The sequence below is a fragment of the Lontra canadensis genome, unplaced genomic scaffold, assembly GCF_010015895.1.
Source record: "Lontra canadensis isolate GAN:19392208 unplaced genomic scaffold, GSC_riverotter_1.0 scaffold7, whole genome shotgun sequence".
In the NCBI taxonomy this organism is placed as follows: Eukaryota; Metazoa; Chordata; class Mammalia; order Carnivora; family Mustelidae; genus Lontra; species Lontra canadensis.
Window position 1 is genome coordinate 7,493,663 of NW_022631001.1, and position 27,290 is coordinate 7,520,952.

The 27,290-nt window shown below is 38.2% G+C and overlaps 1 protein-coding gene across 3 annotated transcripts in view; it reads right to left on the bottom strand.

Annotated features, from left to right (window-relative positions):
* Positions 1-27,290, bottom strand: part of DEUP1 (deuterosome assembly protein 1) — an 82,977-nt gene that overhangs the window by 2,146 nt on the left and 53,541 nt on the right. For 2 of the 3 annotated variants that reach the window (XM_032852819.1, XM_032852818.1), the window contains exons 11-14: positions 26,034-26,120; positions 17,828-17,851; positions 14,688-14,884; positions 7,973-8,087 (exon numbers count right to left, since the gene is read on the bottom strand). In XM_032852819.1, the coding sequence (XP_032708710.1) occupies positions 7,973-8,087; positions 14,688-14,884; positions 17,828-17,851; positions 26,034-26,120 (423 nt within the window). The remainder of the gene's footprint in view (positions 1-7,972; positions 8,088-14,687; positions 14,885-17,827; positions 17,852-26,033; positions 26,121-27,290) is intronic. The other variant, XM_032852820.1, reaches the window with a different exon arrangement.

A 27,290-nucleotide genomic window follows, 5' to 3' on the forward strand; every position in this document is an offset into this window, starting at 1 on the left:
CACTCTGTCATTTCTGTTGACCCACTTGGAGAATTCGGACCTTCTGTCTTTGTATCTTGAGTATCGAGGTGGTTGGTCTCAGAGAGGAAAATGCCGCCAACAAGAGACCTGTAAGACTCTCACTAAACTTAAAGCACTGTCCGCCACCTAGGCACCTTGGGCACCTCGTTCAGACAGAGCAGAGGCTCAGAAAAGAGGTAGTACCCCAGCAGAGGTAACCTGGCTCTAATCACCACAGAGACTACTGCTACATGGGGCACCTGGGTGCTCAGTCGATTAAGCGTCTGCCTTCGGCTCAGGTCATAATCCCGGGGTCCCAGGATTGAGCCCCACGTTGGGCTACCTGCTCAGCGGGGAGTCTGCTTCTCCCTCTCCCTCTGCTGCTTCCCCTGCTTGTGGGTATGCTCTCTCTTTCTCTCTCTCTCTCTCTTTGTCAAGTAAATAATGAAAATCTTAGATTAAAAAGACTGTTGCTACATAACAGAGGTGGTAAGGAGCATGTCTGATATTCAAATGAGCCACGGAGACTTCTTTTAATACCCTCGTGCCCACTTTTAACTGTAAGTAACCACATCCTGGCAAGGGCATGGGCGCCTAGAAGGGGTGAAGAGATGATGACTAGCAGGGAAGCCCTTGAGACCAGTGGCAGCGTCAAGGCCTGTATTTTGTTGCACTCACCCTCCTCGTAAGCTTTCCCAGAAATTACGGCCAGCCAGAAGCTTGGAGAAGCTAGGCCTGAATGGAATGAACAATTGGAAGAGAAAATGATCTGAGTGGTCCAAGAGGCAGAGGGCAGCAGAAGCTGTTGGTGCCCTATGAGGATTCCCTTCAATGGGCTAGTGCGTCCATTCCCCAGCTGCTGTGGGTGTTGGTTCTCTGGAAACCTACCCGCAGCTGGGAAGGAGCCTCCTGCCTCATTCCAGAAGTTGCAGTCGCCCCTTCAGCCCATTCCCTCTCCTCCCAGAGGCAAGGACTGATGGACACAAGGCACAGAACGCCCGACTTCCCGTCTCCAGGGGAACCTACCCTGTCGTGCAATTCGAGCTCCAAGCTCCTGGTGAGACCAGGCCAAGCTAATCTCTTGCTGAGACCTCGCCCTTGTTTAGCTTTTCTCCCCTCCCTTAGCCTGCTTCCCTGACTCTCCTTCTGTCGAGAATACTACCTTCAGTAAATCACTTTCATCAGAATCTCCATCTCAGAGTCTAGGAAACCTGATCTCAGATGGATGACTTCCTAACTTCTGGCTTGACTGATGAGTGGGTGACATCAATGCCATTTACTGAGAAAAAATAAAACGGTAAAAGGGGCCCATGAGGGTTAAGGTCTTACTTATTTTTGATTCCCCTGGTTCTAGCACAGATTTGGGCAGAGTATATTTTAAGCAAAATTTTTAGATTAATATATGAACGGAGTAAGTGCATTTGATTTTAAATAATGCTGAATTAGAGGTGACTTGGGACTCAGATGTCACGTAGAAGATGCAGTAGGTCATCAGTCCAGATCTCAAAAGATAGGTCTGGATCAGAGATATTTCAAAGTTATAGATAATTAAAGCCCTGAGTCTGATTGAAGTCATCTAAGACATACAAATTAAAAAAGCAGTTCAAAAATGGGATCTTGGAGAGAACTTCATTTCAGGCCCCCATTCCATGTTCATGTTCTCGACCTTGTCAGCAATGATAACCACATTATTTATTAATGAAGATTTTCAGCAACCCGTCTGCTATCCTTCCAGCTTAGTCTAGTATTCCCACCTTCTCACGTCACTCATCCCCTTCTAACTTTGCTTATATTCCAGATCCATCCTTATAACCATTCAGAAACTTGTCCCCCATCCTCCCCGACCCCGGCCCGTATCCTGTCTCTGTCCTAGGGACTGGGTAAAACCCAGGCCTAAATAAACAGCCTGAGCCATGCCTGCACCTGAGGGGCAGGTAGATGGGCAGGTGGGGATTATATCACTGCGGGGACTGATTGCACTTGGAGTGCATGACCACAAATGTCAGATGGTTAGTTAACACCTCCTGACCGTCCTACTGTCCTTCCCTGGGATATTCACTTTCTCACTCATCACCTGGTGCCTCCTTCTCAGGAGGGAGCTCCCTCATCTCTCCACACCCTTTTGCACCTCTAGCCATATTTTAGGCCATACTCAGTTTCAGAGACTCTTACTTCCACCTCTACTGTGGATTCTATTCCTTCGTATCTTGTCGGTGGCTGTTTCTGCAAATGAACCTTGTTGCTCACGGGTCCCACCTCCTTTGCCATCAGTTTTTCCTCCTCTCCTTCAAGATTCTCATTGAACCACTAAGTGTTATGGTCTGAGGCTTTGTCTTAGGACAGTTTCCCCATTTATACCCTAAGTATTCTCTTTATCTCATTATACCCAAAGTATTCTCAAAGTATTAAATGCCAGCCATGTGCTGATTACTCCCATATTTTGTTTCCAGCTCTGATCTCTTGCTGGAATACCAGAGTCCCATATCCCAACACCTATCTGATATCCCCATTGCATGTCTAATAAACATTTTGAATGTAAGTGCCCTATCTAGAAATCATGGCTTTATCCTCTCACCCTGCTCCTTCCCCTTGTCTTTTATGTCTGCACGTGGCACTAGCATCCACCCAGTGCTCAGGATGCCATCCTAGGAGTCATCTCAGAGTCCTCTCTTTCCCTCACCCCCCAGAGCCAACCCCCTGTCAGTCTGGTGTGTTCTCCACCACATTTCCCAGATCCCAGATGTTTCTCTCTCTCCACCGTAACCAAGCCAGCACCATCATCTCTTGCCTTGACTACTGAAATAGCCTGAAAATTGTTCTCCCCATTACATTTGCCCCTCTATAATTTATTATTTATTTGGCGATCAAGAGGGTCTTCTTAAAAGATATTTTAAAAACAAAACTCAAATTCCTTCCCTTGGCCTATAGTCTCTACAGATCTTTTCTTCTGAATACTTCTCTGTCCCCATTTCATTCCACCCTCTCTCTCCTCCTAGGTCCAGACTCTTCCACCCGCTCCTTGACTGGTTCTCAAACTTAACAAACTTGATCTTGCCTTACAGATCTGCACCAGGGATTCCCTCTGCCTGCAGACCTCCTCCTCCAGATCTTTAGATCATTTGTTGTTGTTGTTGTTAACTTAGGTCTCAACTTAATTTAGGTCCCCTCAGTGTCCCCTCTGCATTTTCCAGGCCATGTAACTGAAAGTAATCTCTCACACTCCTGTTACTTCCTGTCACATCACTGGTTTCTCTTTTTGTCATACAATTTATCACTATTTGATTTTTTTTAATATTCCTTTGTTTCCAGTCATTAATTGTCCCCACACTTTTTTGAGGTAAAATGCACATCAAATAAAACCATTTTAAAATGAATCACTCAGTGGCCTTTACAATTTACATTCACAATGTTTTGCAACAACCATCTCTCTCTGGTTCCAACATAGTTTCATCCTCCTGACAGGAAACTCAACCCATCAAGCCACTGATTCCCATTCCCCGCTCCCCTTGCTACCCTTGGTAACCACCAATCTGCATCCTGTTTCTATGATTCACTTATTCTCAGCCCTTCATATAGGTGGAATCATAAAATATATGATCTTTTGGGGCCAATTGCTCTCGATTAGCCTAGTGTTTTGGGGGTTCACCCAAAACATTGTAGTATGTATCACTACTTCACTCCTTTTTATGGCTGAACAGTATTCCACTGTGTATCTGGAACACTATTTGTTAATCCATTCGTCTATTTTTTGGCGGGGTGCGGGGCGTTACTCTCTTTTGCCAGACTGTAGACCTGTCTGTCTCATCAAAGATGTGTTTAGAACAGAACCTGCCATACACTTGATGCTTATAATATATGCGTATTTTATGACTGAATGATGAACATTAATATTTAAGGGAGATGTATAGGAGGCAGAAGCTTGGAAGCAGACTGGGAAAAAGGAATTGGAAAGACAGCAGGAAAATCAGTGAAGAATAGGGTCATAGAAGCCAGAGGACATGAGAGTTTCAAGAAAAAATGATGAAGGGAGATGAGGTTTTTTTTTTTTTCCCCAAAGATTTTATTTATTTATTTGACAGACAGAGATCACAAGTAGGCAGAGAGGCAGGCAGAGAGAGAGGAAGGGAAGCAGGCTCCCTGCGGAGCAGAGAGCCCAATGTGGGGCTCAATCCCAGGACCCTGGGATCATGACCTGAGCCAAAGGCAGAGGCTTTAACCCACGGAGCCACCCAGGTGCCCCGGGAGATGAGTTCTTAAACGCATATTTAATTAGCAGCTAGAAGATTCCTGATGGTCTTGGAAGGAACAGAATGGACGTAGAAGTTAAAATGCAGAAGTGTGTGTCGGGGGGAGGAACCACTGGACCCAGAAGAGTGGACTGGGCTGTGTCTTTCAGGGAACATCACAGATTAAGTTCCCCATGCCCGGACTTAAAACAGTAGAGAATTTTCTTTCCTGGTGACTGTGGAGCTAGGAATTTCCTCAAAGGATTAACACAGAATTTTAGAGACAGAAGAAAGCCCAGTGCTTATTAAGTTAATAAAACAGATGATCTCATATGCTTTTTATGTGCCTACTAGTGCTACACACTATTTTAGGTGCAGGGGTTACAATGGTAAACAAAGAAAAAATCCCTACTTTCATGGAGCTTAAATTCTAAAGGAGAGAGGCAAACACACAAGCAGACGTAAAATGTCTTACGGTGAAGTGCTATGAACAAAACCAATACCAGGACGAGGGGTCAGGGAATAAAGAGGGAGGTGCTCTGGTTGGTTGGTTGCCCAGGCCCCTCGGATGAGGTGATATTTGAGAAGAAATGAACGATCCCACAATGCTAACAACTGCTGACATTAGAACATTTAGCAATTCATCATGTTTGCTTTCCCTGGGGTAATGCTTACTTTGGAGTCCTTAAAGATCCAAATTTTGTTGATACAGAATTTGCTAAATCCCCTTAGTGGTTCCCGTAGCTTAAATCAGGAAGTTTAGTGTCTTTGTCGATATGAGATTTTATTCTGTTCAAACAATTCTGGCATTGTAGGTAGCCGTGAACACAGAAGAGCATTTCAAGGCTTCAAGAGTTAATGGTTTTAAGTCTTCTCTTTCCACCAGAGCTTAAATCTTACTTCCAAAAGAAGGGGATAGATTCCAGAAAAGCAGAAAAGTACTCATGGGATACCCATCCAGTTTAAACATTTTCTGTTGTAGCCATTGTTTATAATTTGTATCCAATATGAGTATATCATGGAGAGGCGCTGAAAAATTACATAATACACTTTGAATACAAGTGAACGCAATTGGGAAGAGTAATACTAGTTATTTTCTGAGGTAAATACCTACTTTAAGAAACCCCGTGATTATTATGTTCAAGAAATTAAATCATAAGGCAGAAAATTTCAGCACAGAACTAGAAAATGTAAAAAAGAATCAAACGAAAATTCAAGACTTGAAAAATAAAAGATTGAAATCAACCTATCGGAGACCATTTTCTTGAGACAGGGAGAGGTGGCTCTTTTATGTATAGAAACCAATGCAGAAAGTCAAGGAAAATGAAGAAACAGAAGAATATGAAATTAAGAACCTTTCCCCCCTGTTTTATGAGGTCAGCATAATGCTGACAAGGACAGCAAAGGAATATTACAGGCTAATTTCTCTAGTGAACACAAAGCAAAAATTCTAAGCCAATATGAACAGACCAAATACAGTAATCAAGTGGAGTTTATTCCAAGAATTCGAGGTTGGGTTAACAAGAAAAGATATCATACTAACCAAACAGAAGAGAAAAATTATATGGTCATTTATTTTATTTTCTTTCAGTCATTTCAAAAGAAGCAGTAAAAACATTTGATAAATTTCCATATTAATTCGTGAACAAAGTTCGCAATCTAGGAATAAAAGGGAATTTCCATCATCTTTTCGAAGGAATCTATAAAATACCTATAGAAATATCATACATAATGGTGGACTACTGAAAGCTTTCTCTTTTCAACTGAGAATGAGAGAAGGATACTGTCTGTACCACTTCTCCTACTCAACATTTACTGGAGGAGGCCTTAGAATAATAAAGTGAGAAAAAAGGTATAAAGATATGAAAGTAGAAAACAAACTGTCATTAGTTTGATTCTGGATACAGAAAATTCAATAGCATCTACAGGAATGGAAAACATGTGCAAATTCAACTGAATATTTTCATGGGAAAAGGGTTTGAGAATACTACCTTGCACCATATGCAAAAATTGATTTCAGGTGTAAATGTAAATATGAAAGGTAAAAAGCCAAAGGTTCTAGAAGATAATATTTTTATAACTTTGGGACAAGCCAAGTTTTAAATAGGATACCAAAAATGTTAACCATAGAAGTTTGAGTGTATTAAAATTAGGAACTTCTGGTTACCAAAAGATATTATTAAGTGAAGAAACAAGTAAGAGTAGGAGAAGATATCTGCAATTTATATAACCAACAAAGGGCTTATACCCAGAATATAGAAGGAACTCCTACAAATCAATGAGAATAAAGGTGGTCCAACAGGAAGTTGGGTGAGGAAATTGAACAGACATTTTACAAAGGAGAATACCAAAATGGCCAGTAAATACATGAAAAGGAGCTCAGCTTCATTATTCACCAGATACATAACTAAAACCACAATAGGAATTTACTACACACTGACAAGGAAAACTAAAATTAAAAAGACTGATAATACCAAGTGTTGGAAAGAATATATAACAGGAACACTCATATACTACTTATTGGGGTATTAACTGGCTCAAACAATTAGGAAAACCGTGTGGCATTCCCTCCTAAAGCTGACCTTATGAATACCTCCTGACCCAGCAATTCCACTCTCGGGAATATGCCCAATGGAAATGTGTACACATGTGTTCCAAAAACACATATGAGAATGTGTTTAGCAGTATTATTTGTAATATTCCCAAGCAGGAAATAACTCAAATGCATGCCAACAGCAAAATGGATAAATTGTAGTTTTCTCCCAGGTAGCATTTATGTACAATGGACTACTATAGCGAAACCAAAATAGATCAACTACAGCCATAGAAAACAATGTGGATGATGGACCTCAGAAGTAATGTTGAGTAAAAGAAGCCAGACATAAAGAACACATATAGTATGATACCATTTACATAAAATTTACAAATGGCCACAACTAATTTGTGACATTGAAAGTCAGGGTAGTGGTTACCTTAGGAGCAAATGGAAGGGGTGACTGGAAGGGAATGCGAGAGGTGCTTCCCGAGTGTCACCAATGTTCTGTTTGTTATTTGCATGCTAGTTACACGGATGTTCCCTCTGTGATAACTCATCAAGCTGTCCAATTCTGATTGTGCATATTTCTGTATGTATGTCAGAGTCAATAAAAAGATTTTTTTTTTTTTTTAAACAGGCATAAAGGGATGCCTGGGTGGCTCAGACAGTTAAGTGTGTGCCTTCGGCTCAGGTCATGATCCCAGGGTCCTAGGATTGAGTCCCACAGTGGGCTCCCAGCTCAGCAGAGAGTCTGTTTCTCCCTCTCCCTCTCCCTCTCTTCCTGCTTTTGCTCTCTCTCCCTCAAATGAATAAATAAAATATCTAAAAAAGAAAAAAAATTAAAAAGAAAAAAAATAAAAGAGGTGTAAAAGATCATTTGTTGCTCTTTAAAATAGACAGATCATTGAGGGCTCATGGAGTGTCAAAGGATGAGTCCTAAGCATTTGAATTTTTAAAAATTTGAATTTTTAAAATTTTAAAATTTTCACCAGTAATTCTGGCCTGCACTAGAGGGTAATAGCCAGAGACAGAAACACTTCATGGAGCATTATGGATCTCTTTTCCTTCTAAGGAAAGGCATGGCCAGATGACTCGCAGACCCACCTTGGAGTCCAATCCAAGGACCAACTTTTTTTTTAATGTGTACATCAGTATATAGGTATCAGTGTAAGAGTAATCACTCCCTAAAGGAAAAAAATAAGCCACTCACCAATGGGAACACTTCGTCGTCACTAACCAGGGGACTTGTCATTTCTTTGGTTTGAAATGGCAAAGGTGGCAGAGGAGGTGTCACACTTCGGTTTGGCTCACGATCTTGGCTAAGTCTAGAAGAGAAGGATGGTCCTCGTTTACTGCTATACCAAGGACACTGCTTATTCTCGCGGCTAAGGATCTAAGTTTCTCCGATGTCTAAAGGTGGTGGCTGGGCGGGGGGAAGCACAAAAACTTTGGGCTTCTTATCTCAGTATCTCATTGAAAATCATCTTCCTGATGAGTCATTTCTAATGATTAATAGTGAACAGGAAACTTAGTAATTGTTAAAAATATTCTTCTATTCTTATTGCCTGGATTGAAGGCAATAAGAAACACAGTAACACGATTTCTGTGTTTTACTTTTGGGTCTCTTTGCCATTTAATTCAATAACATGATACCAGTTTGGGAAGAATCTCAGAACAGCTCACACTGATGCCCTTGACAATTCTAAATAATCCTCTTTTTGTATTCTCTATTTCACTTAACCTTGCTGGCTTTCTTAAGAGCATTATGCTGCTTTTTTTTAATGTTAAAATAAGTCCTTGTACAATAATTCTAATTTCTACAGGGCTTCATAATTTGCAACATTTTGCTGTGCCTGGGTGGCTCAGTCAGTTAAGTGTCTGCCTTCAGTTCAGGTCAGGATCCGGGGGTCCTGGGATCAAGTCCTGAGCTGGGCTCTCTGCCCAGCAAGAAGTCTGCTTCTCCCTCTGCCCCTCCCTCCTGCTCACGCATTTTCTCTATTTCTCTCAATAAAATCATAAAAAAAGAAGAATTGGTAACATTTTTTCAATTTGTATCATCTCCTAAATTCTTCCACACTTAGTAGTTTTATGACCTTGACCTTGAGCAGGAAATTATGTCTTTCTGGGACTTTAATTTTTTCTTTGATAAAAAGTGGACTGTTGAGAGAAATGAACTCCACAATTTGGATGAAATGTACAGTACAGAATTGGTTGTTTGTACTAAAATAGAAGGTAGAAGACTGAGTAAAAAACCAGTGAGATTTTAAATTTTGGTATGCTGACTAAACAAAGGAAGAACAAAGCAAAAAACCGAACCAATTTCCCATAAAATTTTACATAAAGAGGTCTTAACAATATGAGCTATTTGGGACCAAATAAATGTCTTTCTGAACATTAATTCATGAAATTGGGGTTGAAATTCAATCAAAATCATCAAAGCCCATGAAAACATAAGAATCCCTTCAACTTAAGATTATTTATTCATTTTTACTGATTATTCAAATTCTCCACAGGTATTGATTTACCATTTTCAAAGCCTTCATATTTTAATTTCCTGCAGTTGCAAAAAATTCACATTACTGTTCTCTGTTCTTATCCAAAGACTATCTGTCTATACAGGCTTTTTTCCTATCATGTAAACATTTTCAAAGTGGTGCATACAAGTAACAATAAAAGTTAAGTGAGACATCTGTAAATTAGGACATAAAAACAAACACAACATGTTTTCCATTTTTACTGATCTTGAAATATATCCTTTTTTAAAATCTATTCTTCCAAACCATAATTACCATGGAAACAGAACAGCAAATTAAACTGAAATAATGTGGTTTATGATGTGCACGTTAAGATGAAACAGCCCACAATTTGGATAGAATTATAACAACTGCAGGGTACATCTGCACAGAGTCTGCAGCCGAACCTTTTAATTGAGTGAGGGTAACATCTACACGTCAAAGCACAGTGGGAAAAAATAAGATAATTATAGAAGGGACTCAAGAAATATATATCTCTTCATAATCTCAATTATACAAAGATTTCAGGGAAAGTATTTGTCCTAAATATTCTATAGAAGTATCTCGATGACCCCTTTTGCTTTGGATGTATCGATACAGTGTTACAGTGTTAATTCCTGAAACTTATAGGTGAACATGCATTTTACTGTAAGATCCATAAAATATAGAGATTGAAAGGAAAGACTACATTATGGAGTAAAATCCTTTTGCTTTAAGTCGTCTTTATATCTGAAAAGTTCTTCTTCTAAAATGCAGCTATTCAAATACTTCATAAAACCGTCTTGCAAAAAATGCTCAGTCTATCAATTTAAAAGCTTTCTTAAAAGTTATTTCTGAAGGCTTTTATTTCCTTCTCACAAGCTGGTCTTTTCAGTTAGCTTTTCCACAGGCCTTCATCCAAGGGCTCTGCCTGCTTAGGCCAGGAGGACAGGACCCAGTTGTTGGTGGGAGCAGAGCTCTGCCTCTGAGGCCATGGAGTCAGCTGTCCACAGTTTTCAGAGTTGTCTGACTGGACATCTGTTCCTGGTCCTCTGTTAGTTTTCCCTGGGCTACAGGATAATATTCTTAGAATGAACAGGTTCCCTTCACAAGTGCTACTTTGCCTGTTTCCAGCCTTGCCTTCTAGCACTCCACGTGATGCTCCCGTTCCACGAACTACTCATTATTTCCTGGCCCACAACTGTTCAGCATGCTATGTTTTGCTCCTTATTCAGTAACACCTTGGTACAAAATTTTCCCAATTTACTTTTTTGGCTTCTGGATGACTATTCATCCCTTGACAAGGGATTCTGTGAGAGTGGTTATGACAAACCCACCAACTTTGGTTTTCTTAATATTAGAATCTTTTTTATTTCTTAACTAGATTTGAAGCAATTTTGATGATTAATATTTATGATCACTAAACTCCCTCCCCTACATGATGTAACCTTTAAAACTTTACATTGACTTTTAAGTACGTATTGTATATAGAGATGAAACCCCTTTTATTACAAAATTGAGGTGTCATTAAAATTAGTCATGTTAATCGCTCTGGATACTACTATTCAAAATTAGCTTGTAAATTACCCTTAAACTTCAAAACTCTAACTTTTAAAAACTTTAAAAATATTCAATACATCCTCACAAAATTCAATTATATCTTATTCATAATTTTTTAAAGTGCTGAATAACTTTCTTATCAGAAAGCAAATCTGTTGGACTATCCTAAAATGCTTTGCATTTTAAGTGGATGAGCATGAAGAACTTCTTATTCTAATAGGAATGAAAAAAAACTGGGTTACTTCTGAGTGGATAAAAGATTATTTAAAAATGTATTATGTGAAATACGTCAATCAGAGAAAGACAATTACCATATGATTTCACTCATATGTGGAATTTTTTTTAAAGATTTTATTTATTTATTTGACAGAGAGAGAGATCACAAGTAGGGACAGAGGCGGGCAGAGAGGGAGTGGGAAGCAAGCTCCCCACTGAGCAGAGAGCCTGATGCGGGGCTCGATCCCAGGACCCTGAGATCATGACCTGAGCCAAAGGCAGAGGCTTAACCCACTGAACCACCCAGGCACCCCACTTATGTGTGGAATTTAAGGAACAAAACAGAGGATCACAGGGAAAGAGAGGGAAAAATAAAATGAAATCAGTGAGGGAGACAAACCATAGGAAACAGACTGAGGGTTGCCGGAGGGGTGGGGGGCTGGGGTAACTGGGTGATGGGCATTGAAGAGGGCATGTGATGTGAGCACTGGGTGCTGTATGCAACTGATGAATCCCTGAACTCTGCTTCTGAAACTAATAATACACTATATGTTAATTAATCCAATTTAAATAAAATAAAAAAAATTAAAAAATGTATTATGCCAATCTTCCACAGCTAAAAGGAGGAAGCAGCTAAAAATCAGACTTAAAAATTTTGTGGGGGACATCTGGGTGACTCAATCGGTTAAGCATCTCCCTTTGGCTCAGGTCATCATCCCAGGGTCCTGTCATGGAGTCCCGCATCAGGCTCCCTGCTCAGTGGGGAGTCTGCTGCTCCCTCTGCCTGCCGCTCCCCTTGCTTGTGCTCTCTCTCTGACAAATAAATCAATAAAGTCTTTAAAAAAAATTTTGTGGAATACTTTCTTCATATACTTGTACCTAAAAGCTTTCTCCTTTCTAAAATAGTTTAATGAGTCCTCATCGCATTAGCCATTGCTAGGTAAATATGACTCAGTGTTTTCTGATGATTTTTATGTCTCACGAGTACATAGAGCTTTTGCTATTTGGCTTCACTGAGCTGTGCTGTGAGGGAAAGAAGGAACATTTCATTTTTCACTTGCTAAAATTAATAGACATGTACTTTACAGCTCTCTACTGCTGAGCCCGCTGTCCTTGCAACTCAACAACGCTTTTCCCATAGTGGGTTCTACATGGTAATAATTTATTCAGAACATTTGAAATGCTGTTTCTTTTAAAAATCAGGTCATTGGAGAACACTGAAATCAGACAAGGCATTAAAACTAATTTAATGAAACTTTCAACAGATGAGACTGGCAGGACACAAGGGTCTGCAGCAGAAATAGTAGGTCCAAACCGCTTATTAAGATAATCTCCTGCTGAGCACTTTACCTCGTGTTGCTTTCTGTATCCCCTACTATCTTATTTTTGTTAGGTGCTTTTAACACATTCTGTGCCATCTAACAAAGCAAAAAGGGGACAATCCAAACAATAAAATTACTTCTTTAAAAATAATAAAAGGTAAAGTAACTGTCTTTTAAATAACAACTCCTGGTACTGTCATCTAAGGTTTTCAGAGTTATTCCCAACAAGCAAGACCAGGAAACAGTGTTCTGCCCCTAATGGGGGCTCTATCCAGGCCAGTTCTGGCTAAGATCCACAGGAAGATCCTTTATCATATCTTTAGGGGTTTGCTTTTCTCTTGCCAAGGGGGGGGAAAAAAGTATACATGGGTTTGTGATTTGACCCACAGAGAAATCTGTATAGTAGGGGAGCACTTCAAGAAGGGTTTATTCCATATTAGAAAATATACTTTTGTGCCACAATCAAAATGACACCCCTTTTGGACAGACTTTCGATTCTACTGGCCTGCACATGGGCACATTCACCAGAGAACTGGCCGACAGTCATGTCTCAGTGACCTGTTCCATTTATCTGCACCCCCTCCCCAGGTCCCCAACCTCTGCCCTGGCCAGCATCCTGCCATCAATTTTTTTTTTTTTTTTTTTTTTTTTTTTTTGGGTAGCAGCCAGTCTGTCCTCATTTCCTTCCTGAACTACTTGAAGAAAGTCTATTAATTTAGCACTTTTGAAAGGTGGCCATTTCTTGCATCCGATTAGGACATATCCTCTAACATGTACAGGGATGAGGTGATACCAGTAGGAGAGACATACACAACAACCACAAGAATGTTGAACAGACATATTTTTTGGTATGTCCCATGGATTTATGCATTTATCCACCTGTAGAACTGGGCATGCTTAGTTACAAGGATGAGCCTAGCTTCACCCCTCCTCCACCCCACCTATCTCTGAGGAAATGTCAGATTCAGCCATTTGGCCATCAACACCAACTTTTTAGGCACTGTGAGTTGTTGAAGAAGTATTCATATTATTCTAAAGGCTAACAATTTTGTTAGTAATAATAATATCAATAAGAATAGCTAACATTTATGGAAATACTTGTTTTACATGGAACTATGTGTTCTTCTCCAATTCTCGCAAAGAAACTTATAATAATTATCCCTATTTATTGATTGGAAATTGAGGATAACAAAGTTTCCATAAATTTCCCAAGGTTGTAAATATTATGTTCTATGAAGACAGTATGTGAGGTCTTCCTGCTAAGTACTATGAGTTCTTGAGCTAAAGTTGTATTGAAGTTGGGTCCTATCAATTCACCATTTTGTGGCACCACGAAATGTTAATAAATCTGATATTAAATGAGTTTGGGGAGTGTTGCACACTACACCCCTTCTTGACCCTCACAATGTACACTAGCATATTAATAACTCAGAGCTGTCCTGTGAGAAAAGAAGCTTGTTTATTTTGCTGAGAATTTTCCAAGTCTGGAGAAAGACAAAAAAGTCTCCAGAGACAGATTTGATTCCATAAATATTTTATTAAAGTTGAATAAATTAGTCTGATTTTATAGTTGACATATTTACTTAAATTCTGAACTAAGGCACTTTAAAAGGGATCCTGTTGCTAGCAGATATTAATTCCCCATATGCTTCTCTTCACTCAGGGGAAACCTCCTACCCATTGTCCAGTTTTTTCCCTAGGAAGCAATCACTGCTTTGTTGCTACTGTTGGAGTGTCGGTATAAAGTGTATATTTTGAAGTGAGTCAGAAGTGACATAGTCCTATATTTCTACTTTGTTTGAACAATATATGTAACATATGAAAATCTAGTTTTTCTTTTGACATTAAAAATAAGATATCTGGGGGCGCCTGGGTGGCTCAGTGGGTTAAGCCGCTGCCTTCGGCTCAGGTCATGATCCCAGGGTCCTGGGATCGAGCCCCGCATCGGGCTCTCTGCACAGCGGGGAGCCTGCTTCCTCCTCTCTCTCTGCCTGCCTCTCTGCCTACTTGTGATCTCTGCCTGTCAAATAAATAAATAAAAAATCTTAAAAAAAATAAGATATCTGTTTGTATATTTTATTGCTACATCAGTATCTAAGAAGGGTCTGAAGAGACAAAAGCTCACTGTAACACTACCCATTTCCCTGTTAGATTTTGAAAGCTATAACAGCACAGAATTTCACATAAAACAACAGATCTATACTATGCAGTATCACTGTAAAATAACATTTTAAACTGAAGAGCAAGTTTACAAAATTCTATTTTGAATTGTTTCAAAATTCATTTCTATTAAATGTGCATACATTTGTGTCCTTATATAAGAGAGTTAACATACCTATCTTCATGTTTTTCTATTTTTATTCGGTTTTGATAGGTGTACTGTCCCATTTCCTCATAGGTATTTTGGTTAGCCCATGCTGATTTGCCATTGGCACGAAGTTTTGCAAGATCATTTCGGAGCCTTTCATTCTCATGTTCCAGTTTGTTAATAGATGTATGCCTTGAATGTTCCCTGTTAATGAAGTCCATAGTCTAAAGGATAAAAGAAAAAATCACTGAAAAAACTGTTCCTTATAAGTGATGCATATATTCTGTGCGTTTAAACACGTCTGTTGGAAGGGATCTTCCACTGGAGTCCAAAGATACGGATCTACTCCTCTGTACTTCCTAAGGCCCTTCTTCCCTCACCTCCTCACAACACAGGTACTCAGTGACGGCTGCCACTGAACACATCCCCAGAAAAGCAGTGCATACACTAGTGTCCATGTTCATGTACACATTAGCATTTTCTGTATCTAGAACAGATTAGCTGGATTTAAGAGTTTTCATGTCTATGGGGTATGCCTTCTGGTATTAATAATGGAACAAGAATAAATATACATTTCAATTTTGAAAGACTTTTTTTCTGATGACAAGAACACATGTCATTAGAGAAAATCACATATTGCTTCCCCACTGTTGGGTGATGCAACAAATTATATACAAAATCCATATAGACTAGAGTCTGCTTCTGGACCATTTTAAAAGCAAAGATCTAACAGCTGAGATGGTCCCAGTACCATAGTTTTGAGGAGTGTGGCTTCATGATGGAGTTCTACTATCTGGTATGAGCATCCCCCCCAGCTTTTAATGGGTCTTAAGAAGAGAATGAGACACATGTTTAAATCACAAGATGAGAGGGTTAGAGCAAGAACAAAGATTTCCAGTGTTTTTTTAATTAAATGCCGTAAGAAGTTTCTCAGGGAGAGTCTAAACTTTTCTTCTCGCAAAGTTTTAAAAAACAGGATATATCCTCCCAAGAAAACTCATAAAAATGCTTTAAATGAGTCTACATAATCTTTTCTAGTCCTGTGATTTAGGTATCTGTGAGTCGTGTAGTTGCTGATTCAACAATACTTCTAATGTTGTCAGAGGGCAATATTTAAGCACAAAAAGTGTAACATAGATAGAGTATCATTTTTGAAGCTCTGAACTTCTATGGTTAAAAGCCCATAAGACCATAGATGAAAATGGCTTAGAACTTTATTTTGAAGTTTCTAAATGTGAGGCTTTGACATGGCAGACATGTCATGGGCTAGGCACCCCATAAAATCATTGCAATTTCTTGGATGGAACCGCGTGTTTTAAATTATTCATATACTACTGTATTAGTATCAGGATTAACAAGGAAGGGTAGAAATGTATACATATTAGGTATGAAAAATGTTTAGCCATTTGTTGTATTTTTTCTTCAAAGGACAAGCCTGCTTACTCTATTTTCTGTTTACTGCCTAACGTGTTACAGAAACTCATGAATCGTTAGAATGAAAGAAAATTCTCCGGAAGGGCAAATTCCCCCAAAACAATACAGAAAGGGTTATGTGTTTATACAGCTATTGACCAAGATGTCCTTTGGAAAAGGAGGATCTTTGACGTATTTCTCTGCTTGGGAGGCCCAAGGTATACTTAAGGTATACCTCTTCCCATTTGCTCATTTGAGATACACCAATGCAGATAAAACAGTAATTTGTACTATGCTTTACAAGAGAAGGGATTGTTTATTCTAAAATGAGAGCAGATTTGCAATACATACAAAGGATGTGGTCTTATAAAATTTTGCCCTTCATAAAGAAAATATTCATTTGAGCAGATCTAGTCAAGAAAGGTCATGGAAAAGATTCAAAATTTCACTCTTAAAAAAATCTATTCATCAAAATATATAATTCTTGATGGTCTGCTTCTCAGTTATAACTTTATTTAAGTTTTTTCTATAAACTTAGATTTCATCTGTGATTCCTTTTGGCCTAGTGTTGGTTTAAAGTAATTAATAATGATAGTAATAATTTTTTAAAAGACTTTGTAATTTTCTAAATACACCATAATTAAATAAGTATTGTGAGCATGACCTGAAAAAATTACACAGGTGATGTATTTACATGATATATATTTAAAAGCATATTCTATTTTCCTTGACAACAACATTTTGGGGCTCCCTCATTTCATGTTTCTTTTACATTCTTTTCTAGTAATTTCAGGAAATAATCCTCCAGTAGACGGTTATCATGTGAAAACAGACACTGATTAAATTCTACCTCTGTGATTCTGATGGTTTATTTTATAGGCCTGTTATTCTAAATTTTTACTCTCATATTTTAGAGGTTTGTAGTTTTGGCCATTGCATTCTTGAAATGGCAAAACCTCTTAGTGTGTACGTGCTTTGACATGCTAGCATGAGGCCAGTTGAGTTACTGAAGTGTCTGAATAATAGTATTTTATATGTACACTTTTTCTTTTTAAGTTCATATATATTCAACAATACTAAGCTAACAAAATATTTCTACGGAAGGACCAGCTTTAATCATGTTTTATGGTTAGTATATTAATTTTTAATATGTAAATGGGTGGATTAGATACTTATGAGGATACTAATTTTTTAGGCTCTAATTTTATTTAACAAACTTTATGGATAGTGAAGGGCAAATCAGTTAAAAATTACCATAAATTCCGAGCTCTGATAAAATCTGATTTTATAATACCTGTCTTAAATGAAGGAAAATTTACTAAATATACTTCTGGGTCTAAGGAAATATGGAATCACAAACAACTAGCATGATAAATTTGATTTTTCATTAGCTACCCAGCAGGAGAATAAAGGTCAACCCCTCACACTTTTTTCTGTGTAACTGTTCTTGCACAAATGCAAGGAAAACATCTTTTCCAGAGCTACTTCTGTCGCTAATTTAAGTATCTCACGAGACCTGAGGAGAACTGACATACCAAGTAGTTAGTCCCGTCAGTGGACTCTGCAGATGAGGAAAAGAGCCACCACGGCCCCAAGCATGCAACGGGTAATAACTGAGAACAGGACTGACTCTTACCCCTACTGCAGGGGGAAGAAGGCCTTTTTTAAACTTTCTTTTCCTAAGTGTGAATAAGCAGGGTGCTTCACAGTCAAGCAGATAATTGCAAAGTTCTAGTGATTTTGGAGAGACCTACCTTAATATCAGTCATTTCACTTGTCTAGAAAGGAAAAACAAATAATTACTGTTTGAATATTATCCAAATAACACATATTTTAGAAAACCTAAAAATAAGAATGTAAATATTTTGTTTCTTATTGCCTGAGGTAAAATTTCAGTGTCCATTCTTTAATTCCATGCTTATTTATCCATTCCAGTTATTTCAGAAAGAATTAACCATCTCATTATGGGATTTTAACACATAACAGGAGTTTTCTTTAATGTGAAATCTTTCAACTAGTGATTGCTGGGTAAGTGACATAATAGATTGCAAACTCTTAAAGAACAAAGAATTATGTTTTCTCTTTTTTTTTTTTTTAAATTCAATAGACACTCCAGATCTTTCTCTTTGGGGAGTGGCTTGACTATTTCAATTATCAAAGTTAATTTCAAATCTTCATATCCGAAAAAAGAGAGAGCAATTATAAAGTCAACTTTCTGTATAAATTACAATCCTACATAAAGTGTATGTGATTAAATACTGTTTTAATAAGGCATCACACTGAGGACAATTCATCAGTGGCATTCCATTTTATGATAGTCAATTAACCAATCTTTAAGCAAATATGTACCATGTATATATATGCGCAGTATATAAATGTGATAAGTGCTACAGAGGTGACCAAGTATGAAAAAGTGACCTTGCCTTCATGGAAAATACAATAAAACTGAGTAGATGAAATTAACATACATTTAAAAAGTGACTCATATAAAGTATAATTATATATTAAATTATGTTGCACCATGTATGAACTCAAATGTTTTATGAATCAATGAATGGCAAAAACTATTGGACTAAGATCATGTAGGAGGTAGGATAAAACAAGGCTCTGGAAATCTCTTTAATGATGTGAGCAATAATTTCCATGAAAACTTATTCATTGCCTCTTACACTACAGGTGAGAGCCATAAATCCACAAGTATTCATCGAGTCCTACCCTATACCAAACCCTATATGAGGAAGTATAAAATACAGTCCACTTCTTCCCTCAAGGAGTCTATGACTGATGAGACAAGACATACATACACCAAACAATTAGAAAATAAAAGAAGACAATTCAAAACTTGATGTTATATTGTTATAACTGCTAAATAAAGTCCAAGAAAGTAGTAGTAAATGGAGTCTAGAGTAATTAAGATGATTTCATGGAGGAGATATAATTTAATCTAGGTCCGAAGGGACTGATAAGATTTAGTAAAGTAGAACTATGTCTTTGCTTTGGTAAAGTAATGAAAGCATTCAGGTGGAGGGCATATAATGGATTCATTCATTCATTCCCTCACTCATTCACTCATTGCTTTGTTCATTCACTCATCTAACAAAATATTTTCTCGCTGCCTCCTGCATTCAGGCACTGAACGAGGTGCTTGGGTACAACAGTGAACTAAGACCATAACTGCCCTTAATGAGCATACTGGTAAGGAGATGGTAGCTGACAAGAAATAGACAATTTTAACATTGTGCTATGATAGATGTTAAGTAAAAGATGTTATGATACTTTCAAAGATGGACACTTAACAGAGCAAAGGAAAATCAAAGAAGATTTTGTATAACATGTAAAATTTTGTTGAGTTACCTGAAACATTAATAGGGCATGGCTATGTCAAGTAGGAAAAGGGAATTCTTAGCTAGAAGGAAAGCATGTGTAAAGGTCTGGAAGCAAGAAAGAGCATGAGAAAGGACCATCACATAAGCAGATGAGGCTAAGACAGGCCTAGCTCTAGCAGAGGATTTGTGTAGGTCACTAAAGGGGAACCAAGTGGGAGAGCCAGATTAAGGAAGCCACAGAATATGAAGAGTTCTGACTTCCTACTGGGAACTGAGCACATGTTCTTGAAAGGGAAGGTTATGTTAGAAAAGCACATCCGGTATGAGGAATGGAGAGCTTGGAAGTCATTGGGTAATGCAGAGGAAGTAACTTGGAGTGGTTGCTGGATCTATACTTTAACAGAAAGCATATCGCCAGACGAACAAGAGCCCACAGCAACACCTGTGGAATGAGTCGGGGTCGGAACAGTAGGGTGAAGAGCCAGTGAACAAAAAGGAAGAAAGAGAGAGAATCACAGAATATAATAACAACTAGTATCATGCATTTGGAGTTATTCAAACCAACTTACCACCTATGTGATCTTGGGCAAGTTGCTTAAACACTTAAAGATTCCACTCCTTTTTCTATGAAATGAGATCGTCATACTCCCAGCATATACTTGTTATAAGGTTACAGGCACTGATAGGTGTAAAGCATCCGGCAGATTATAAGGCATGTATGTGACAAGCACCCAAGGAATGAGTAGCAACTCCTTGTTATCTCCCAGTTCTCCCAAGTTCCCGGACTCTTTCTCATCTCTGCCCTTTGCACATTCTGTTCTCTCACCAGGACTCTTTCCCACCAATCCATCTGACTGACTGCTCCCCAGACGCCCTTTATTGCTCCCCAAACAGGGTTAGGTAATCCCTGTCAGGCTCCCTGAATTCTGAGCTTTCCCATCACTCTCTAGTTCAATTATCCAGGTAACTGTCTATATCTGGTAATATATGGTTTCCTACTAATATTAAGTTTCATGACTTCAAGGATCTTTTCTGACTTATTCACCATACTCCCATACCACCAGATACAGAGTAGGCATTCAATAAATATTCACAGAAAGAAAGAATGAATGAATGAATGACATTCTGTGGTGATTGAGGCATACGATAGAGAACAAAATAGAGGGACCAGAAATAAACCCACATGGTATGGTCAAGTAATCTTTAGTAAAAGCACTAAGAACACACAGTGGGGAAAGTATAGTCTCTTCAATAAATGTTGGGAAGACTAGATATTCACAAGCAAAAGAATGATACTGACCTCTATCTTCTACCACTCACAATTAACTTGAAATGGAATGAAGACATAAATATCAGACTTGAAGCTAAAACTAGAAGAAAGCAGAGGGGCAACCGATACCTGATATTGGTTCTGGCAATGATTTGTTGTATATGACACCAAAAGCACAGGCAACAAAAGCAAAGAGACAAGTGGGACTACATCAAACTAAAAAGCTTCTTGCACAACAAAGGAAACAATCAAGAGAGGGAAAAGGCAACCTATGGAATGGGAGAAAATATTTTATTTAGAAATTATTTTGAAAGTATTGAGAATATTGTCACACAGAATCCAGGAATATGTCAAAATTCTTAGAATAGGGCTATTTGGGGTTGAAGGGTTGAATTTTGTCCCTCCACCAAAAAAAAAAAAAAAAAGAAAGAAAAAAGTATGTTGAAGTCCTAATTCCTAGTACCTCAGGATGTGGCCTTATTTGGGAAAAGGATTTTTACGTAGGCAATCAAGTGAAAGTGAGGTCACTAGGGTGGGCCCTAATGCAATATGACAGGTACTCTACAAAAAGGGAAAATTTGGACACAGAGATGGACACGCATGGAGGGGAGATGATATGGAGAAACAGACAAAGGCTGTGTGAAGGGAAATACAAGGAAGATGCCTTGTGAGGACAGAGGACAGAATGGTGTATCTAAAGCCAAGGATTGCCAAAGCTCACTGGAAAATCACTAGAAGCTATCGAGAGGTGAAGAAGAACCATCCTCTACAGGTTTTAGAGGGAGTATGGCCCTGTTGACACCTTGATTTGGGGCTTCTATTTCCAGAACCGTATGACAAGAAGTTTCTATTGTTCTAAGTTACCTGGTTTGTGGTACTTTGTTATGGTAGCCCTAGCAAATGAACACAATGACCAAGAAGGTTTATTCTAAAAATTCAAAGATGGGTCATATCAGGAAATATGTCAATCTATTATATACAACAACAAACTAACAGACAAAATCCAGATGATGTCATAAATGCTGAAAAGGTGTTTGGCAAAAGCCAGGAGCAAATTTTAAAAACTCTGAGTAAAACTAGGAATAAAAAGAGTTAAGACCATAACCCAAGAACAAATATTATTTTTTTTATTATTTTATTTGACAGACAGAGATCACAAGTAGGCAGAGAGGCAGGTAGAGAGAGAGGGAGGGGGAAGTAGGCTCCCTGCTGAGCAGAGAGCCTGATGCGGGGACTCAATCCCAGGACCCTGAGATCATGACCTGAGCAGAAGGCAGAGGCTTTAACCCACTGAGCCACCCAGACGCCCCCCAAGAACAAATATTATTCTAAACAGTAGCACTCTAAAACAATTTCATCTGAAATCAGAAATTAGTTTGTCAGCAATCACTATCATTATTTCATATTCTCTTGGTTTTAGCAAATGCAGTATGATAAAAAAGAACTGATATGAACAGTAAAGAAAAAGAGTTGAAATTACTATTTTCGTTGAAATGATTGTATATCTCAAAAAACCCAAGAAACTTCCCACTAGAATTAAAAGACAATTTGACTTTTTTGCTACATTAGCAATAAGTTCTTAAAGGAAAAAAGAAAAATATTCCACTTAGAAGAGTGGCAAGAATTATATAACACCTGAGCATAAATTTTAAAAGGAAGGCACGAACCTATACAAACAAAATTGTAAGCTCTTATTGAAGCGCATAAACTGAGATATGAACAAATGGAGACCGATGTCATATTCTTGGATGAGAAAACTTACTATCATAAAAATGTCAATTCCTTTTTTTAAGATTTTATTTGTCACAGAGAGAGAGAGACAGACAGACAGTGAGCAGAAGCAGGGAAAGCAGTAGGCAAAGGGAGAAGCAGGCTCCCCACTGAGTAAGGAGCCTGATGCAGGACCCTGGAATCATGACCTGAGCCAAAGGCAACCACTTAACTGACTGAGCCACCCAGGTGTCCCAAAAGTGTTAATTCTTTCAAAGTTATATGTATATTTATTTTTATTCCAAATAAAACCCAACAGGAAATTATCTGGAGAAACTGGATAAATTGAACTTAACTTTCCTATAAAAATTTAAATTGGGTTCTTGTTTTATATCATATGCAAAATTATAATTCATATAGATTAAAGACTTAGATGAAAAAATGTAAAATTCATTGAAGATACTCTAAAAAACAGTGTATACTGTCTAGAAGTTGGAAGACCCTTGTTATTCCAGGATGGATATGCAGAAGGTATAAACAAAAAGATACAAGTGTCTGACAGATAAAAGTTGTTTTTTTTTTTAAGGTTTTATTTATTTATTTGACAGAGAGAGAGGAGAGAGACAGCACAAGCAGGGCAAATGGCAGGCAGAGGCAAAGGGAGAAACAGGTACCCCACTGAGCAGGTAGCCTGACGTGAGGCTCGATCCCAGGATCTTGAGTTCATGGGCTGAAGGCAGCTGAAGGCTGAATGCAGATGCTTAAACAACTGAGCCACCCTGATGCCCCAACAAATAAAAGTTTAAAACTTTTTGTATGGTAAAAAGATGTAAATAAATTATATAAGATAAATTTAGGAAAATGCTATTATAAACTGACAAGAAAAAGACATCCCAACAGAAAAATGAGCAAAGAATATAATTCATAGTACACTGCCAATAAATATACAAAAATATACTCCCTATATCCAGGGTAATAGAAATTAAAGTACTACTGAGAAATCACTTTACATCCAACAGACTGACAAAAATTTAAAAGAGCAATAACACCTCTTGCTGCTGAGGAGGAAAGAAAAAGGTGCACACACACAGATGGGAGAAATAGGATTTGACAACAAATGTTTTAAAATTAAAACATACAGGGCACCTGGGTGGTGCAGTCAGTTCAGCAGCTGATTCTTGGTTTTGGCTCAGGCATGATCTCAGGGTCATGGAATCAAGGCTTACAACAGGCTCCACACTCAGCACAGAGTCTGCTTCAGATTCTCTCTCCCTCTGCCCCTCCTGCCTACCGGCTTTCTCTCCCTTTCTCTCTAAAAAATGCCTATGCTTTCTTTCAACAATTCCATTCTTTTTTTTTTTTTTTTGTAAGAAAAGGAGAGAGAAGGTTGGGAGAACAAAGGGAAAAGGAAAGAGAGAATCTTAAGTAGGCTCCATGCCCAGTGCAGAGCCCAGGGCTCTATCTCAGGACCCTGAGATCAAGACGTGAGCTGGAATCAAGTTGAATGTGTAACTGACCCATCCAGGCGCCCCCAGTAATTCCATTCTTAGGAAGCTGCTCCAAGATATATGTATGAGGATGTTGTACATAGTATTGTTTATTTGTGCAAAAATCCAAAAAGAGTTGAATTAATTTCAAATGGATTGATTCTGAAAAATGGTTGAATAAATTTTGATATATTCACATCATGGGATATTACTAAGCCATTATGCAAAATGAAATAGATCTAAACCAGTTGATGCATAAGGATTTGCAAAGCATATTGCTGAGCGAACAAAAACAAGACAGAGAAGTGTGCAAAATGTAATCCAACTTTTAAAAAACGTTAAAACCCCCAAGTAGGTTTATGACTACATACCTATATGTACACACACACACACACACATGAATTATTAGACAGAAAAAAGTACAAAATGATACACACCAAATGGTTTCACCTGTGTCACCTGATGGATGGGGGTATGAGGTGGGTGGAGAAACACAGCAAAGGAGAAGGGGAGAAGCAAGAAAAAAGAGACTGCGTGAAAATCACTAGTGTGTAAGTTGTAGTTCAATTTATTAAAAATTATATATATACTACATGAGTATATATTAATTAAGAAATGAGGGGAAAAAAGATGCTTTCTTTCTGTCTTATAGAGATGTCCATAACATACAGTTAAAAGAAGTTTAGAATAATGTACTTATTACACACTTATTTCTGGAGAGGGACACTCAGCTCATCCCTTCTATATGTGTGCAGGAGCAAGAAAAAGTTATAGAATGCTACATACTGGCTTGCTAGCACTGGCTCTCTCTGCAGCCAGACCTGGGACTGGGGATAGGAGCGGGATAATCAGCTTCTTCTTTACATATCTTTATGTGCTTTCTTCCTTGGGGAAAAAAAAAAAAAATCAACGAAGAAAGCCAAATGCCTATACAAGTCAGTACGAAACAGGCTCAGTGTGGGTTGTGATGACGCAGAATTCACACTGAAAAGCATTTAGTTTGAAATAAAAAGAAAAATAACACAAAAAACATTTTGTGAGAGGGGGGAAAAAAGATACTCATGGGGGCAGGACCTAATTTAAATTTTTGTGTGTCAAGAATTTAGAAATAAGATTCCAAAATATCATGTGGATTTTATGGAACAGATAGGGAAACATATATACTTTCCTTTTTATTCATCTGTCATCCAATCACAGAATCTGTCACCAGGGCCAAAGAAGGCAGCATGCTTGCAGAATGCTTCTAACTCTCTGATGCTAAACTCTTACCAACATGGGAAGGAGTACCTATTCTCACAGAAGTACAGTATCAGGGAGAAGCCCTGCTCCAGCTTCCTCCTGTCATAGCCAAGGAAACCGAATCAGCCGACCATGCTCATCTTTGATCCTTTTCATTCTCTCAATGACAGGAAAATTATTTCAGGATTTTCTCTGAGAGCAAATACATGCTAAACAAGTAATGGTGGTATTTCCTTAGTTCGATAAATGCAAGTTCTCCTATTTACATCTAAAAACAAACCGTCAACGGGTATAATGAACAAAAATGAAAGGCACGGAGCCTGCTTAGGCAGCCCTGTGTTAATCGATAGAGCGATGCTTCAAACCACAAGGTCAGTCCTCGGTCATTCATTTGTTCATCCTCCCTTTTACTGAATCAACATTCAATGAGCCCTTACTATACCCCCTGACATTGTGAGGTGCTGGTGTGACAGACATGAATAAAACATGGTCCCTGCTTACCATTCAGCCGGGAAGTGACAGGCTACCAAACGAGTGAGATGAAAATACAGATCAAGTGTGGATGGACCAGTTCACTCTGACTGGGGTTTCAGGGGCGGCTTCATCAAGGCTAAGGCTGACACGTGAGTCAGGCCATGTTGGATGGAGGATTTTAGAGATAATGGCAGGAACAAAAGCAAGCGAGGAGCATGTTGGAGGAAAGGATCAGAATTTAGCCCAATCCAAGAAAAGAACACAGGAGAAAACTTGAAATTCAAATGTTCTAGCCCGAGGATAAAAGTAAGTTCAATCCAAGTGCCAGATAATTTGCGGCCCAACTCCTGTGTGCCTGACACATAGGAGGTGCTCAGTAAATAAGGTCTGGGTAAATCCTGACCGACTATGTAATCTCTCGGTTCGATTTACTGGATGATTTCAGCGTTATTACCATGTACCGTCCAGGATCTAAATCTCCCATCATTCCTTTCAGGTGTGTGTTTTCCGTTCGGACAGCTTTATATCTCACATCTGAGACCTGAAAACAGATCGGTAGGTAAAAGTGAGTGTAAAATATATAATAAAATTTCCACAATTTTATCAAAATTAATTTTATTAACCTAAATGTTTTCTGAGTGTAGTGAAGACAAACACTGATTAGGCATGATCATCCCAAATCAGTATTTGCATTCCGTTCTCTTTTTGGCAGCCTTCACTTAACCCTCCTTTGCTGATCAATGCTAAATTAAAAACATATACCGACAATAATGACTCATTTACTTTTTTCTTTCCAATTCCAAAATTCCATTTCTCACTTCTATTTTCTACTGTATGCAAATTAGCACCAGAAAAATCACAATTTAAAAACATGCTCCAATAATGCTGCCCATGGAATTCTTCACTACGTAATTAATTTTTACAATATGCAAACATGATTTTTATGTTTAATTTTGTTCTAATATTTCTGCCAAACTACCCTCTTTTTTTGGGGGGGGTGACTACTTCATTTTGTCTAATGTATTTCTTCTTCCCTGATTTCTTCTACTTGACAGCACTGAGACATAGTATCTGCTCTTTTATTCAATAGGTCTCATTTCTATATAAAACACTCCCCTTTAAATAATTTACTTTCATAGATTACAAAATATGTTCTCCCTAACAAAAAACTAAGAACATAGAAAAGTATAAAGAATAAAATGAGAATCATCCATAATCCAGCTACCCAGATCACTGCTAACAGTTTTCAATATCTTTTCCTGTACAGGTACAACCAATGCTATTATCCCATCTATGCTGTGTTCCTGTGTACTGTACAAATTAATCACAGTTTAAGATTTATAATTGGACAAGGGCCAACTCTCATTTTTATAATACACAGGATTTAAATAGCCATCTTATTGATGAAGTGACCCTCAAATGCCTAGAAAGTTACTGAATGGTACTTTCAAAGCCTCTCGATTTGGGGTAAAAAAAAACAACAACAACAGATAAACCCTAGCTTTAACTAACAAGTCACCAATTTAATGATGAGTATGGGATTGAGGGCATTTCAAAAGAAATAGAAGGAAGGGAGGGAGGGTGGGCTTTGAAGTTATTTGCAGTAGAATGGTATAATTGCTGATTTTCTTTTTTTTACCATGAACCATGCTGTGCATTGAGTCAATGTTCAGTAAATATGGACTAATTTTCATGTTTCAACATCCTTTTT